At 33.5% G+C, this 18,953-nt stretch overlaps 1 protein-coding gene across 1 annotated transcript in view; it reads left to right on the forward strand.

Moving 5' to 3' along the window:
* Positions 1-16,203, forward strand: part of LOC120627550 — a 57,744-nt gene extending 41,541 nt beyond the window's left edge. The window contains exons 4-5 of the mRNA XM_039895556.1: positions 3,047-3,148; positions 15,940-16,203. Of these exons, the coding sequence (XP_039751490.1) occupies positions 3,047-3,148; positions 15,940-15,989 (152 nt within the window). The 3' untranslated portion in view covers positions 15,990-16,203. The remainder of the gene's footprint in view (positions 1-3,046; positions 3,149-15,939) is intronic.
* Positions 16,204-18,953: the final 2,750 nt, after the last annotated feature.

Below are 18,953 nucleotides of genomic sequence, written 5' to 3' on the forward strand. Positions count from 1 at the left end.
ACCTAATGCATTTGTAAGACAAGTAAAGAGGAAAAAACCGTCTTCATTTAAGAAAAACTTAATCAATTTGGCTGCGATCGTTTTGTAGAAGTAATAGAGTCAATCACGGACCAACACTGTGAAGCACTTTTTACAGTCGATAAAAAGTGTTAACAATAAATTATGTAAACACGTCTAAATAATGACATCATAAGAAGTTTTTGTCGATTATATTTTTAATTGTAGATGAACTCTACGATATGGCCATTTCGATTTTTCCCAGTAGGTAAGAGCTTAGTTTTCATGATGATGCATTTTTATGATCTATGATGTTCACTTTTAATGAGAGTTTAGAGCTTGTAAAACCCTTCATTTAGACAGCATAAAACTAACTCTCACCAATACAAGACAAGCTGGTGTTTGGGTTGACGCTCAAAGCGCCATACTTGTACATAATCACAAGATTTGATGTTAAATTGGTGTGAAATGAACGACCACTAGCACGTCGTAAAATTTAACGTCACAGTGGCTTGCCACTTTGTTTTGGTCTTACCTCAAGACCTAATAAGCGTATCCACCTTTTGTAGTGAGAGAAAAAGCTGTGCCGTAAAAACATAAATCTTAACTTCCTTACTATTAAAATATATACAACGACAATACCACACATCACCATCTAGTTCCAAAATAAGCATAGCTTGTGTTATGGGTACTAAGATGACTGATGAATATTTTTATAAATGATACACATAAATACTTACAATATACAGATGAGAAATGCGAAAGTGTATTTGTTTATTTGTTTGTTTGTCTATCCTTTCGCCCTAATGAAACAAACAATCAACTTGATTTTCGGTAAACAGTTCGTTGAAAGGACATCGAAACCAAACGGTCCACCTTATTATAAAAAAATAAATTAAGATAAACCGAAATGAACGCGGACGAAGTAAGCGTTCAACTAGTTAATAATAAAGGCTGATGATGACGCTGTAAAAACATTAAAATATTAGAATTATTTGAGAGATGTTACAGAAGATACATCATGTTTAAATGAAAATTCAAGCAAGTATTTGTTAAGCTTTAGTAGGCCATCAGAACACGTAGAGTACAAAAGGCCTAGTTATAATCTTAATGACATAATCAGAGATGTACCGCGCATATGCAAACTTTGTCATCCGGTTTCGAAAACTTTATGTAACGAGAAAGTTTTTGGCACATTTTCATGTAACTTATGTTTACGAGCTAATTAATCGGTAATCACGTTATCAATGTAGAGAGTTGTAACGGATTAATTAAAAAGAACCGTCAAGTAATTTATACAAACATAAGTTTTGTTGGATTGGAAACATCTGTTGATTTGAAATGTGTTAATTGAAGTATATAATATCTTTGTCGAGTCACGGTATTAAATTCAAATTCAAAATATCTATATTAATGTAGGCCTATGACAGGCACTTTATAAATATATGCTTACATAATTGTAATGGGATGATGATAACTTCGTTTGCGAACATAAACCTAAAGCTACGAGGGTTCCAAACGCCTCCTGGTCTAATACGGCCCACAACAACAGCAACAGTAAATTAAAGCTATGAAGTTGGAACATTGCACACCCAGGCTTTTATATCGTTTAAGTCCTTTACTCTACTATAGGATTTTTCTGTAAGTTCTCGATCAATGCTTCTATTTGTAGGTTAGGTAGGGGAAATGTCTTTGCTTAGCCAGTTTATGTATGTTATGTGTTATTCAAACAAAAGTCTAATATAAGTTTGTTTTTATTCCTTAAACTGTTTAAAATAGCTTTACAATATCTTGTTACCTTTATTCGCTTAACTTGAAGTTATTCGTTGTAAAATAAACTATTTCGAGCCCTCTGATAGTCTAGTTGCATTGCTGAGTCAACCTCTATTCATGTATAATAAATAAAAAATGTAACAATTGAACCAACAGTATAAAAGTACCTGGCACTACCCAAAATAAAGTTTCGAAGAAACTGACGACGAAAATAGCTAATATATCAACACTACCTGTGTCGGTTGATAAACAATAACCGAGGGTAGTATTATAAAAAAACCTAAACCTAATTTCAAGGCTTCAATCTTCAATAGTGTAAGTGTAGAATATATTAAAACTTTAATGACTTAATATTATTACTCGCTTAGTGATGTATCTTTGAAAGCTCCTTTCTAGGTTCCCCCAAACACCCTTTAAATAATACGTTATCTAAATTTCAAATCTCTGGGTCTACCGAGGTAGCTAAACCTTGCCCACTACGTACGTACAAATGATTTGTAGAATGCTATTAATATAATAAAGGTTAAAATGGCGTATAAAACTTAGTTAAACTTCGTTCTCAAATTGAGACTTTTGTATCGTCGTGGTTCTCAGCGCTTCAATTGCCTTGGCACAGGTCTTGTTGAATTGTGGGTATTTAAAGCCAAAACCCACCATGATGATTTTTTGTGTATTATCCAAATTTAGCACCATGGAATTGGAACTTGCAAGAAAACAGTTTCGCGGGCTTTAACCATTAATCGCGGATTAAAGCAGTTTAACGACTTGAGAAAAGAAACATTTACAAAAACAGAATTTTATCATTATTATGTCCACTGCAGGGCAGGAGACAAAAATTAGGAGACGTTTACCCCCGTTTATTATTACACAAATCTATTATATTATTTAGATATTATTTACACTTATGCGCTGGTGCTGTTAGAGTTGATAAATCTGTGGAAGACGATACATTTTTATCCTTTCCCTGGGCAGATAATTGTGTCCTACCCATGCTAGCTGTGCTGGAGGACATAGGTTTTTTAAGGAGTTCCGAATTCTACGGCCTTGTGCCACTTGCATCCAGGGGCTCCTTGCGACTTATTTGATTTTATCTGTTACCGTCCACTAGTTTTCCGAGCTTTGCTACTACAGCTTCGCGACTCATTAAGCTATGCCGGTAACACATATCATGTACAGATCTCCTTATTTCTGCATAGCTCTCTCCATCGCCTGCTGAGTGACGCTGAGCATTTTTATGCTTTACTATCCAATACTCAATTATATCTGTTTGTTCCAGGACCAGTTTTGTTCCCCCCTTCGCCATCAGCAGGCTCTGACCAGTCTAGCGGTGTTCTCATTGGCGGCTCAGGATACGGCTTCCAGCCTCCACGCTCGCAAGGTAATTACGGGCGATAATACAATCTAATGACTTAGCAAATTGTAGTTAGAACTAATAAAACAACCACATGAGACAACTAGAAATATTTATCTTCTACTCTCACATAACTTTTATTTTCTTCTAGAATTACCACGCTGTGTTAAAATATTTTAAGAGCTGTAGTGCGAACTACTAGCTATACGAGAGCGTTTACTCTTGGTGATTTCTGGGATCACATTCTTCTTCTTCTATATTGTGATTTTTTGAAGATAGAACCAACTTCTATTTTAGTTATTATTTACAAATAATAACTAAAATAGAAGATTGAATACATTCAATTCATCTCTCTCTGTAAAAATTCTAATTATGCACATCTGGTAGAAGTCACTTGTATATTCTTCCCTACTATTGTTTCATTTTTCTTATCCTTGTTCTAACGTATCCTTAATCCTCTTATGTATATTTTAACTACTACTATTATCTCGTACATATAACATCGCATTTAGATACGTCTCACGTGTATGGTTATTTTGATAACTTTGTTGATCGTTTGGTTTTGTTGATCTAATGTCGCTCTTTGGTTTTCTAATTGTCTCATAGAGGTCGTTTTAATCCCTACCCAGTTTGTTGGTAATAGCATTTTTAACTTGACCCTCACCGGGGACTGGTTATTGAATAGCATGTTTCCTTTAATTTATTTTTCTAGTAAATTTTATATAATATAAGGTATGAACGCTTAACTAGTTAAATGCATGGTTTGTTAATTTGCACTTTATTTCTCTTAATCAGAACTTATCTCTGTTTCGTTTGTTTTGTGTAAATAAAAATAATTAAAAAAAAAATTTTATCGGTTTTGAACATAATGGAAAATATACGGTTTGTAATGGGAACTTTTGCTCACGATTTTTAATGTTAAATAGTATTTAAGTTTTATTGTTTGTTGTACAGCTGTAAATCAAATAATTGTAAATATATTATTTATTACTTACAATAAAATATAAGAAATGGTACCTGTTTCATTAGATATCCTCTTTTTAAGATTGCACCAAAACGCATGAATTTTTATTGGTAAATGTTTACACTATAGCGTTCACAAAGCACTGTCAACCTAATTATTTTCAAAGTTATTAATGTTCTTTGAAACTTGTGAATATAAAAAAGTGACTTATGAATAATATGTTTAAAAAACATACCTGTATATACGAGTATGTTATATGCTGTGTTGTTATAAGAGTTTTGTATTTTGAAAAAAAATCTCCATAATTCCTGGGATTCTTGCGTTCTATCTAATTTGATAAATGATCATGGCGATAAATAAACAAAATTATTTCATTAGATTTACATAAAAAGTACAAAAAAGAGGGTCTTTGACTGTTTTTTGTTATAAAATTAGATGAAGATTTTTATAAAGGACCTAAGACTAACTACCTGAGTTACAGAGATAGTTAATGACATTTATCTTAATATATAAAATTACACGCGACTGAAGCTGGAACGACAGAATTTGGTTGGAATTTGCATAAATTCTATTAGGTAGCGATAATTTCCACAAATTGAAGGCTTACGTGATGCAATTGCTATTGATTATGTTATAAATTTAGGCCGGAACAAGGTGGGAACTACGGAATCTGGTTGGAATTCACTATAAAGCTATGTGGTAGTGATAATTTCCTCATGAATCACTGGGTTGCGGTCAAATTATAGCCTAATCTACTGACAGTAGCGTTCCGGCATCGAACAAACGATAGTCTGACCTTCGCAATGCCGGATCAACGCATTATTAAACTTGTTTCCTTTTATGTTTATTACCTGTAACTTTTTTCATAGTCAGCTGTTTTGATATCTTGGATTGAGTTTCTGGGGCATAGCAATATTGACTGCGCATCGAACTGCTTTTTGTATATTTTTCGCCTGATGACGTGCAATGTAATAATTTATGGTTCATAAGCATCAAGTCTTTGTTTAATAATGTCCCACTGCTCCGCACAGGCCTCGCCTTTCATAGAGCTTAGCCCCTCTACGATTCTCCAATGCGGTGTGAGTGATTTATTTATAATCGGGACTGACAGCTTAACGTGCTCTCCAAAGTAAGGGAATGTGTCGTTCAAATGTATTAACTTTGGAATTCGTATTTAGTCCAAAAATTTCTGACTTATTTAATTATTAACATAAGCATGTCGACAGAGGTTTTATCTTAAGCCAAAAAACATTATATTCATTAGAAACGTATTTAATTAAAACTGAGGATTGGGTATCAATAATTAATGTCAGCTCTTTTTAATTGTGTTCATCTTCATACAAGCCAGTGTTAACTCGTACGCCCAAACATTCAATTTGGGCCCTCTTAATCTCTTCAGACCCTTCGTAACACGGTCAAACGCATTTTAATTATGAAATTGACATATCACAACGTTAGGCCCTATTCTGATAGGCGACAAAAAAGTATTGGTGCATTTATATTTAATACATTCATGTTTTCGACCAAGAAGTTGGCTACTGATTCAAGGATGAACAGTTGTCAGATGAAAATAATAAAATGTAATTATTAGAACCAATTAATGAGACAAGAGGCAGAATTGGTGGTCCACATTTAAATGTGCAATCTTATTTGGTCAAAACCAATATTGAGCGGAAGTTTACTAAATAAACAGGGTAAAAATGTGCAATATAATCTTACATGTTTTATTTAGAATTATATATGCTTATTTATTCAAAAATACAGCAATAATTTTAGCGGTGTAAAAAATGATTAAAGTGATGTTAAGCACAGCCTCGCTGCTATCGTGTGGCACAATATGACAGATAATTTAAATGCCTCTAAACGTTTATCACAATTCACAGAACAGATCAGCAACATAGAATAAAGGATTTGCATCTTTTAACCCGCGACGCTGTTATCGAGTCAAAATCCACCACGATCATTATCTTCAATTTGCAACTTCGTAAAATAAAACTTTACAGCTAACAATTATACCTGGGTTGTAGACGGTAATCAATGAGAAAGGCATAGTAAGTTTTTTTACTACTCAGCTTTACAGGTCTGAGTCTAGGACCAAAACTGCCTACTAAAAAAAGCTGAAGAATAAAGAAGTCGGTATTTTTCGCAGTTTGAGTTTAGTGCACCATCCGGTTATTTTCACGTCTATGGAAAACAGCCTACCGAAACGAGTGGTGTTGAAAAAAGATGGAACTTTAAAATACAGGTCATAGTCGAATTTTAAAACATCTGAATACAACATTTCTAAACTCTCTGATGAATGGCCGTTTTAACTAAACCTAGGTACCGCTTAAATTGGAAGCCTAATGATTAAGGAGATGCCTAGACTAAAAAAAAATAATCACCAATTCATAAATTATTCGACGGTGGCGGTGCGAAATGTTTGTGGAATTCGTATACTGACACTTAACAAATGAAAAAAAAAATATAAATTCAGTTTTTTTAATAATCTGAAATCTATACGACTACTAAATAAGCCGATAAAATACGACAACTTGTGGCAAGAATCATAGAGAAGTTAGGTTAGATGAATTGCCTGGTGAAGTTCGGTTAGGTAAGTGAAAAGGCAAAGGCTATCATGTTTCTTCTCCCTAACCCTTTAAATGCAGTTGACAAAGAAACACACAGTTGAGGTCAAGTCGCGATCGTCGCTAACGCATTGCAAGCGTAGAATCATTGACGCACACATTCTATGATTTAATAAAAGAGTTTGGACTTATAAAATTAATTGAAATACCCAAAATCCCGCCTCGGCCATTTTTGGTCGGACCTTTTTGATATTTGTCCAATGCATATTTATATGTTTGCCTTCAAAACGCAGGGTCCCATGTGTGCCTTTTAAATTAATTCGTATCGGTGAAAGCGTGTGTTTTCGACCATAAAAAATATATTGTACATACATTTATGAATAACGAAATTTTAAACAACGCAACATAATTCTATCTTTTCCACTACAAGTTAACCCATGGGCTAATCAATGGCTAACAGGTAATCATTAGCTAGGAGCAGAGCTCTTTGTGAAAGTACTATCTGCTCATCTGGGAAAGTACTACCATAATTCTTATGCTGCTGCTAAGCAGCAATGTTGCAATGCTGCGTGTCCGATCTGGAGGGCGTGGTTGCTGGTACAGGCAAATGAGGCTCAACACCGACGCCTCAGGTTGAGACGTGTTCCTTGAACACCCTGTGAAGTACTACGATAGTTTTCCACTTGAAATCAGGTGCGATTATTGCTTGGCCCAAAAATTATAAGTTCGAACAATTAAGCTATCTAGTACTATTATGTACAAACCGATTATTATTAGTTTTTCCTTTGAGAAATCTTTTGCTGTTTGTGCTTATATTATAAACCCTCACAGAAATAAAATCGATTATATATTTTGACATCGGTTGATTAAAATAAAAAGATCGCAGCGTAGGCCTAATTTAAAAACGTAAAAGTATGTAATCTTAGGTCAATCAAACACTTATAAATTGCATGTAAGGCCGTTACGTATTACAAAAGCAATTACTTTACATTCTTATCGATTTAATTGGTTCATGAATCTTATAAATATTGTGACACTTCGGAACAATACAATTCACTAAAACACAGTAGTTACTGCCTCTTTGGTCTATTGGTGAACACGTTTGACTACAGATCATCAGATCCCGGATTTTATTCCGCTTTTATAACATGATTCCTATGGTAACCAAACCTACCAATGCATACATTAAAACAATGTGTTTTAACACATTTATTACATGGAGATATCAGAAATTCATAAATTGTATAGTAACTATACAATTTATGAATTTCTGATTGATGATGAGGTAGCTCCGTTCTCATCTCCCGCAAGATAGAAAAATGATTGTACATGTTGATGTTGGAAAAGGGCAATTACTGAATTTCTTGCCGGTTCTTCTTGTTAGAATCTGCTTTCCGAACCGGTGGTTGTCACTGCAAACAGACATGCTTGACGTTTCAAAAGTGGCCTAGGTACTTCAAATAAATGAATTTTAAGTTTTACTCTCGGGTTACACAACTGGTCGTTAGATATGGGGGTGCTTCTGCGAAGAAAGTCTCAGTAATAGTCCTTCGGTCCCGATTATTGAAATAATTGACTAACATGAATTTAATTATGAATTATTAATCATTAATATAATTATAAATTATGTCTTTGGGAACTGCCGATAGAAGTAAAAAACTAAAATCTATCTAGGAATGTACATAGTATACAATTCGCTCATAGAAAGCGTGCGGTGACGATGACACGAGTTCCATTATTTTTGAACACCCAAAAAGCGCTCAACCCAAAAGAAGTTTTCACTTAAAAAATCGTTGTAGCTCGCCAACTCGCATTGGAGTAGCGTTGGGTCAAACCTGTAAATTCCTCTCTTCTATAAAATATGGAGGCCTGCAGCGTGGCATTCAAAGTACGCTGAATCATAAAATCTTACAATAATTATCTCGAAAATATTTACACATTTGGTGTTAATTAAATGGATGAGATATCAGCCTTCCTTACGGAGGGACCGTAACGTTTCTGGGGCATTTTTCTAACTTTTCGGAGTTATGTGTGTTTAAAGACATTAAACATAATATAATATACTTTAATGGTGAATGAAGGAAATTGTCGTGAGAAAACCTACATGCCTGAGAGTTCTCTTTGATGCCAAACAATTATTCTCATTCTGAGAAGAGATCTGTACCCTCCAGTGGGCAGTAATGGGGAATGATGATGATGATGGTAATAATCGTGACGCTTGACGGCTAACGTACTTTCAGGCAAGGCAAGGGGCCGCCCCCTTATAGTGCTAATTTAAGAACGCCGGGGTTGGTACAGAAAATTTTTGTTACTGAAAAACTACATGCCAGCTTTATGCAATTGGAGGCAGTTCCAAATGATTTGATGGAAAATACTAAAAGATTATTTCGTGTACCAAGCAGCTATTTATTAAAATTTTCCAGTTTTACGAGGATTACCACTTTAGCCGTAAGGCCAGTGTTGGCGAAACAAATGGCAAATTTATTTTAATCCCACCGTGGTCTAAGGTCGACGGCAAATATCTCAGTACTTATGACTTTAAAGTACGTACCTAACCTTTTAGACTAATGAATAATGTATTTTGGGACCAATTGAAAATTTTAAACGAATTCTTGCATATTATTATTTTTGCTCGACGGTGCAGCCTAGATACTTATCCAGAGGAAATAAAGTTCATTTTTACCCCCTAGAAGTTTGCTCTTGACTGCAACTTCACCTGGTAGAATTTCACCAGTCTTTGATGGTAGCTAACCCGATGATATGGCAGTAATGTTAAATCCACAAAATTAAGAAGTTACAGAATCCTCAAACAGCCATTATTGTAAGCAGTACATTGTGTCCAAAAACACTGAAAACGCCTGCCCACGTCTCACTTTACACCTAGCTCACAAACTTTTTGTAATTTTTCCGTTTTATTGTAAACGTTTAGGATACAAGCGGTAAAATAATTACTTTCAACTGCTAAATGGTATGAAATGACTAACCGTTTGTTCGAGAAACCACTCTAAAGTAGAGTGGTTTTTGATGCTTCAATATTAGTCGTGTACACGGTTTCTGTATGTTCTTAATTCTGTGGCTAAACCCATATTCCTGATCGATTGTACCTAGTTATTTGATTGTAGGGTGGTTAGTAGTCACGGCCACTAGACTAAACTTTATTACGCTGGCTAAGCAACTTTCACCTAAGTAGGGCCAGGACCGTACTGACTGAGCCAAGAAGTTCGAATGTTAACCTTTCATTTCCTCCACTCCGCGAAAAGTATTTAAGTCCAGTACCCAGTTATTATAACTAACTGATAGGAATCGTTACCTTAAGAACAAATCTCATTTCTTTAGCATGATAAGCCTAAGCTAATTTTATAAATTCAAAATGCATATAAAAGTTTTCGGAACCGACAGGATTTGAACCTGCGACTCTCTGGCAATTGCGGCCTGAGAGCTTTCACCACTAAGCTACGGCTTTCCTTCTGCCGATGCCGAAATTAATATATGCATTTATATCAGGCCGCGATTGCCAGAGAGTTGCTGATTCAAATTCTGTTGGTTCCGAAAATGTTTATATGCATTTTAAAATTGATATTTCCTCCAAGTGTAGGTAAATAATACTATTAAAATTTTAAAAAAGAGCCCAAGCTACCTATACTTTTCATCTTGTTAGTACGGTGGAGCATTATTGTTAATGACGATAAATATCATCATTCACTGAAATGAGTGATGGTGAGTTTTTATAAACGAAACCCGCAAATTTTATTCCATATGTCGTCTATCTATATCTAAAGAAAAATTTCCATTATATCAAGATACATTTCGCATTAATTATGTAGATATTCTAAGTACCTGTTATAGTATTTTGTAATGAAAACAAGTGGTATTTTATAGTTAAATCACTATAATATAATTGATACCAGTTCGAAAAGCTATAATTACAACTTTGTCCTAACAGTGCTTTTTTATAATTGGTTCTATTTTAATTCGGTTATTATTTATTAATGTTGCAAGCGAAATTTACATTGTGGTTAAGCTTAGAATTCACGAATTACAAAGCAGGTCTCCATATAAACCTAAATACATGATTATATGAAGACCTGCTAAGCTTTAGGATGCCCGTACATAGAGTTCTTTGAATGAATGACTGAATGAATGAATGAATGAATGAATTAATGAATATACCTTTATTGCTCACCACAAAAAGTACATAAAAAAAAGAAAATTATAACAAAACAACGTATCACATTTTGCGGCCTCATAGCGATTTCTTCCAGGCAACCTATGGCGAAGATAAAAAACCGGTAAAATAGTTAGGTGGTGCATATATAAATATACCCATAAAATACCATTATTAAATAAATAATATTAAATACCATACTCCTTCTATAACTTGCGGAAGTAAGATTTTCGTTCTTTATGATGGGATGAAAGAAAGACAAAATATTGTCACATTTTTTACTGTCACACATTTGTGAATAAAATTAACGAAACATTTAGGGTCTGACTCAATATAGTTGCACACCCAAATGCAACGCATATGAATGTATACTGAAAACTGCATTAAAACCAGTTTCGTAGGCCTATCTTTCAGATATAGCAAAAGCGGCTTTGTTTTATACTATATAAGGAGTCAGGAAAGTACCATAGTACCTTTTTTTAAGTCACTAGATTGCAGTTTTTCATTTAAGTAATGATAAATTACGATGCTGTATTACATTTTTACTTTAATATAAGTATTTTATTTTAAAAAATGTATCATATAATATAGTGCAGTATATTGTTCCAGCTATTCTTATTATGAATAACTTTACCACGCTCGTGACAGAATTGTAGTTTTTTTCTCACCGCAGTATAGACACAGAACGCCATTTTTCCGGATATGAGTTATGATAAAGCTATTTTATACCAAAGCACTCCTGTAACGGACTAGAATTTCATAAATCTCAGTTTTAATTAATTCACGTTTGTACAATACCCGCTTACAATGTTTGTTTAAACGCATTTAGGGGGTACAATTGCTTGTCCCACGTCGAATTTCACGCTTGTCGGAACGGAAATGCACAAAGTTTCCTTTTGTGGTGTTCTTGTGATAACGCAGAGCTGGCGTCAAAGTTTGGCGAGGTACTTGATAAGAGCTGAATGCATTATAATAATATTTTCTTATTAATTAAGATTTCAAGTAAATATGATTCTTTCTCAAAGCTCTATTATAAATATGCAGACGATAGAGACTTGAATACTTAGAGTACTTTTTTCGTTAAAATACTCGTACGTGTTACGTGTGTTGGAGTTAAGTTCAATTTTTGATTTGGTAACTATTAACTATAAATGTCTTTCTTTATTTTTAATCGAAAACCTAAAATCAAAGTTTCATGTAACCTTAAAAAATAAATTGATAAATGAAGGATTTTATATAAGCTTTCATACCCCATTTAACCCTCTTAGGGTTATAATTTCCAAAAATACTTTCTTAGCCTTCATTGTAATAACTATCTGTATCAAAATTTAAGCCTGGTCCGTCAAGTGGTTAGCTGTGCGTTGATAGATCAGTCAGTCACCTTTGCCTTATATATATATATATAAATATAGTGTCCCCGAACGATTTCGGCCACGGTGGTTAATCTCTACAGCTTTTACATCTACGCGGGATATATTATGGAGCACATGTGTGTGCACAAATGCAGGTGCACTCTCAAATCATTCACTCCCTGCCTGAAGCTACCGTTCTATTAGACTATAAGTCCAATGGAACAACTATATATACCTTCAACACGCAGGTCCGACAGCAAAACGTGCTCTTCGAGGCACGGGATTAAGCTCCGCCAATTTCAACTTGTTCTAAGAATTTATAGATAATAAAGTGTTCATTGGCCCGACACGGGGATCGAAACAATGACCTCGTGATCTGCATTCAAATGCTAACCACTAGACTAATGAGGCAGTAAGTTTTCCATAAGCAGTGTAGATTTATTTATTTATCATAGGTAGGTTGTACATGTACAAGTAAAGTAACGTAAAGAAATATAATAATTGTCCAAACAAATGCGTACCTCACAACTTATATTGGTGTGTATGTAATAAATATATGTAGTGGTGCAATTTAAAATAGAGTAATTTACAAGTATCTGTACATTTTCCACAAGCTCTTGGCCTATAAGTTGATTTGTGACGGTGCAACCCTTCAGCCAGCCACGTGGCGCCGCATCGTCGAGACGCTACTTCCGCGCGCCACTTTTGATACGTCCTCAGTCGCGTTGATATTTTGGTGTTTGGACACTTTGTGACACGCTTATTTTATTTACAAGTTTTCTTATATGAAACTCTACAATATAATCGAATGTTCAGAGTTTTGAGCATTGTCGCAAGGTTTCTTGTTTTGCGGTATTCTACAAGCTATTTTGAGATTGTGCTCAAGAACTATTTGAGTGCGTGTTTTAGTTCTTCCCTCGCTTTAATTTTTTGCGGTTCAATAACCGCGAGGTACTTAAGGAACTGCGACCTTACGGAGTAAATATCATTCATTTCATGGACTATGTAATGTAGCCTTTGCAGTGGCTTGGTTATAAGTTTTTAAACTCCCATACTTAATTGGTGAGAAAACCTTCATGTAGACTGCTTCGACCACCACCTACTCAGAGTCAACTTGTCTAAATTGAATACAATCACAAACTGACATACTCATATATTCACTCTCATAACTCATACTCATAAGTATTTATAATATGTAATAGTATATATTATGAAGTATAAAAATTGTAAATAAAAAAAGTCATAAAAAATTTAAGCAGAATACAAAAGGCGGCCTTATCGCTTAGTAGTGATATTAGTATATATTTTTTTTATATTTATTATTATTATTTTATGGGTGTAATCTGGATTATTAAGTAAGTTTGTACGTAATAATAATACACCCCAATATAAATAAATAATCATCGTATTTAATTCGAAATAAGTTAGTGTACTTTATGCAAAGCCTGGACGACAAAAGACGTATCCAGAGTATATGGATGGTAAAGCAAAAGATCGGGGAACTGTTGATGTTGTTGTTGTGACTGTTTGTCAATGCAGTGAAGAGAAGGTGAAGATGGAGAATACAAAACCACTTCTGACTGCTTCTGAAGGTTAAGCTTCACTCAGGATTAAAGAGCTAAGATGATTTGTACCAATTTATTTGAAGTCACTTAGCATGAGATTGCTATAGACCCGTGAACGGAAGGGTTGAAGATAATATGCTATGGACTATTTAGTTCATGAAATTGTGTTACAATTTCGACAACAGTAATGTACCTATTGCACGCCTCATAAGCGAAGCATTGAGGTGGTATTACTGTCAGTTCACGCACACCGAGTGACTCTCCAACTTAAAATGTCACTTTTTTTAAATTCTTTATTGCTTTTATAAGTGAAAATAAATAGACAAATGTTGAGAAAAAACACAATTTTGACAACAAAACTGCGGATACCGTATCTTGTGGTCACGATAACGAGTGAAATACTTCACTTATCGAGTTGGTTTTTTTATAAGGACATATGGTGACCTCATTTTCTTTATATTGCAGTGTAAATGCTGATTTCCAGGTAAAAAAGAACGAAGGAGAAAGGATGAATACTAAAATGTGGAATTGCGAAGCGGATTTACTCTTCGAAAACTGGAAGTTATCAACGGCATTTGAATCTGTACATCTCAGAAGGACTACTTTCTACATCTGCAACATAAGCTAGATCGACGTGGATTGTTTTCGGTAGCTTTACACGACTCACCCTAATTCTTTATTTTCTTACAGCTAGACTAAGTACCCTCATTGCCAACAAACTTGGGATTTTAAAACCTTAATAATACCTATGTTACGAAATGCGAAATCCATGTTTATGCATAATAGCTTAAGTTATCGACAAAAGGAATACTTTATAGATAGATGTTTTTAGTTATTGTTAACTTAACCAGACTTCCCCTAAAGGATGTCTTTATTTTCTTGCACTTAAATTTGTTAACAAAAAGTTGGGTTTTTTTATACCAGCACAAGTTAGGCCTTATCTACATTGTCACCTAATGATAAGTGATGATGTAGTCTAAAATTGTCGTGCGATAATGGGTTACGGAGTATGACAGTTATGTTAAGCCCATACTCGAAATTGGTTTCTACGCGACGTCGTACCAGAACGCTGAATCGCTTAGCTGTCCGTCTCTGTCAGTAGGGTGGTAACTAGCCAACCAGACAAAATTTATGACGGATGAATTACAAATCAATTGTTAAGAAAACTTAAGTTGTTGCAAATGAGAAATACTAATTATTTAATACTTACCAGTTACCAGCATATTTTTCGATTAAAATAAACTTCGCAGGAACTGTTTGTTTTCTTCGCATACAAAGTTCCATCAAAATCGGCTTAGCTGTGTGGATGTCATTAAAAATCAGATGGCATAAAAACCATCCAATTTGATCGACTATCTAGGCCAGAATAACTAGGCAAAACGTAGTTATGAGAGTATACTTCAATTAAACAGAATTAACAACATGCAGAACCCTCATTCAGCCATTAATGCTTTCTGTGCATTGTGTCGAAATACGGTGGAAACCGCCCCGTTCACTTCACACTCGCGGGTGCTAGCTCACAAGCTTTTCTCATTTTATTTATTTATACTCTTTATTTGTACACCACTCAAAAAAACGAGACAAAAAAAAATAACAAACACATGAAGAATGAAGCAGGATACAAAAGGCGGCCTTATCGCTAAGTAGCGATCTTTGCCAGGCAACCTTAGGATTAGGAAAACTAAAAAGAAAAACGAATCGGTGGGGTACACTATTTAGTACTTACATACATACAAATATCTACGTACTAATACATAAACCTGACTACAAAAATACAACAATACTATTGATAAATATAAAAATAAATATACTAATACATATTTTAACATACCATAAATACTTAAATATGAGTTTAAATAGATAAATAAATAATAATACTTGTCGTTACTGAACGAGATAATGAGCCTATTTTATGGAAAACGTTAAGTACATTAGAGGTAAAAATAATTATTGCCAACTGTTAAATGATGTGAAGTGACTAAGCGCCAGTTTAAGAGACACTAAAGTAGAGTAGTTTTTGAAGCTTTAATATTAGTCCTGTACGCGGTTTCTGTATGTTCTTAGTTCTGTGGGATAAAGCTCGGTGATGATAATGATAAACGTTATATCTAAATTGTTTCGTGGCGCTTTAAAGCGTGTTTATACTCAAGTGTTATCTTACGTTTCAACTAGCCCTTACATTAACAGCATTTCTCTTCATTTCAGGCCCAGTAGTACCAAGATATTTCTACAGAGGGTTCTACGGAAGAAGATAAAATATTCACTTATACTTAATAATAATAGAATTTAAATTATTCCACGTGTACCTTTTCCATAAAAAATAATGATTGTTGTATAAAAAGTAAACTTCATACATGTACAGATACGTACTATAGTACAAATTCTAACTTGTAAATAATGTGTAAAAACTGTGATAAAGTGTGTGCAAGCGATGAAGTACTTATTTTTATAGATATTAATAACATTTTATTCATATTCATTTATAAAACTAATAGTTTAATTAAAAAAGTGTGTATTGGAAGGTAAATTATTTGTACGATTGCGTTAACAGTTTCTGATGATATTATGTAAATAATAAATACCTATTATAAAGTTATTTTAACATTTTTATTTCCTTACATACTTATAATGGCGTTTATTTTGTACAAAATTTGCTACGTTTTACTATTGCTGTCAACGGTTTCATTTTGATTTAACTTTTGTTTAAATACGATTTTCGTGAATAGTAATATAAATAAACGATTATTTACCTCTTTGTTGTTCAAAAAAATATTAATACGTAAAAAAGTAGGTGATGTTACATTGGCTGCTTACCTATGTCACATAAGAATAATTATTAAGATTTTGATCGTAATTCTATTGATTATCGTAATAACAGGTGATGCAAATAATTCTTTTACTATTCATGCTTAATATTGCGAGTTTTCTGCTAGTATTTATTATGGAAGGAAGCTACCTTTAAATAATATCTGTTAGCTTTTTTTTATCATGGGAGAAAAAATTGCGTATTTTTAAAATAAAATAATTTATTATTTTATATTGAGTTCGTTTCAGCTTTAGTAATCAGATAATATGAAGTCTAATCGAAGCTTTATAACACAAAGAAAAAAAAGTACCTTATATGAAAGCTCAAAATATTGGGTATTTTTATAAACAAGGCATAAGAAGATTGTATCAGCATAATAATATATTGCGTTTCACTATCTAAGAGAGGCTATTTATTTTTAAATTAGATTCTTTTTCGGGTAATGCCTTCTGCTTTGTATTCGATACGGCCATTATGCAGGAATCCGTCACCGCCACCGACTCGATAAAAAACCTAAACCTCGGGATACCTTCAAAGAGAAAATGCTGCCGTTGGAAAATAAGAGATGAAATTTTGGAGACAAAATTCTTTTGATATTCAAATAGCTGATATCCATTGGGTATCACCTGAAGAAGATTAAAGCAAAATTGGGTTTTTATTTTTTAAATAAAAATACTTAGTATCAGTTCATTTAAATAGGACCTTAACAATTTTCCCTTAACTATCTCTTTATTTTTATAAAGACACATTGTTGGATATTAAAGCTGCAATTGTTTTAGCAGGTGCTTGATGTAACTTTTATACAATTAGTTTAGCTGTCTTAAGTATTACATAATAATAATAGTATAATAGACGGATATAATGTTATGAATATAGATATTGGGTATTTTAAGAGAAAGGCATTACGGAAATTGTCCCATGGTCAAACAAGACGTTTATGCCTATAAAAAGATATATCTATAAAATCGATATTTAGCTGGTATTAAGAGTATAATTAAAAATGCTTTTTTCCCGAAGGTCACACTATCCCGAAGGTTTACCTTAAATTATGACCCGTAAATACATAACTTAAAACAATAAATTTACAAGATTAGTACTATATTATAGTGCTTATTCTTTTGTAAATAAATCACTAAAATAAAATTAACTAAATTAATATAGTTTAGTTAATTTTATTTTTATGTGTTTAAAAATAGCGCTACCCTTTTCAAGGTGATACAGTATGAAAATGATTGACTAAATTCGGTCTGTACCAGCGAATTTAGTTGAATTTAAAGATTTGAGTAAAAAAAATCAGCACCATTACTAAATGGCAACAATGATTAGCCCTGCTCTCATCTGCAATAAATTAATTACTAATATTCGGAATGGAAAATTTCTGAGATTTTGGCTCAACTTGCCTTTTAAACCAGTGGTATAGTCAATACAAACAATAATTAAATTTGAGGTTTAATGCTTTCAATCAATCATTTAATCAAAAATACTTTATTGCACACAAGAAAAAATAAAAGAGAACAAAGGAACAAGTCATTTAAATTTGTGTGACTAAGGCGGCCTTATCACTTATAGTGATTTCTTCCAGGCAACCATTATTAGGAATTGGCTCACATATGAATCCTTATAGCGGTGCGCAAAGCTCTAAGAATATACATACATATTAATAATTAAAAAACAGTACTTATAATGCTTTAAAATAACGCGAAAAGTAGGCCTAATATAAATTAACATTAATATAATGCCTATATTTATACTACATCTAATCGATTTATGAATTTCGTATTTAAACTATACAAAAACATCGAAGATCATAATGTGTATCGAATTTCGATCAGCATAAAATCAAGTGCATGCTTTACTATACGTGTATGAGCTCTAGTTTGTATACTGATCTACTCAAACAAATCAGGTTTAGTCCCCCGTCAGGAATGGACAAACATGTGCATATATACTTGCACGCACTGGTTTTACACTCTTATTCATATGGGAATCATTGTTTTGAAGAATGCACGCTAAATTACTTCTGTTTGCATTTGTTCAGCTTTGTTTAAACTGCCGAATCACAATTTTAAACACTGATGCTAATTTTCCTGATTTTTATCAACACTGGCCGCTGACGGATTTTTAGTTATACAGGTCAGATAGTTCTAACCCTGATATGTATGAATAGATCATTAATCTGACAGCACGATCTCACAATTGTAAGACATCTGGTTTTATGGTCAAACTGCGGTGGAGGCGGATGGATATCACGTGGTTGCATATTTTACAGGTATGTTGGTTGAGCACAAAATAAATTTATAATACTAGTTATAACTTTAGTATGAAGTGGCTCTTTCACATAAGTTTTTATACACACTACAATGAATTCCCTGCGAAGTGAAAGTCCAAACACTTTTCAGCGTTCACACCGATA

This window comes from Pararge aegeria, chromosome 11 (assembly GCF_905163445.1).
Source record: "Pararge aegeria chromosome 11, ilParAegt1.1, whole genome shotgun sequence".
NCBI lineage: Eukaryota > Metazoa > Arthropoda > Insecta > Lepidoptera > Nymphalidae > Pararge > Pararge aegeria.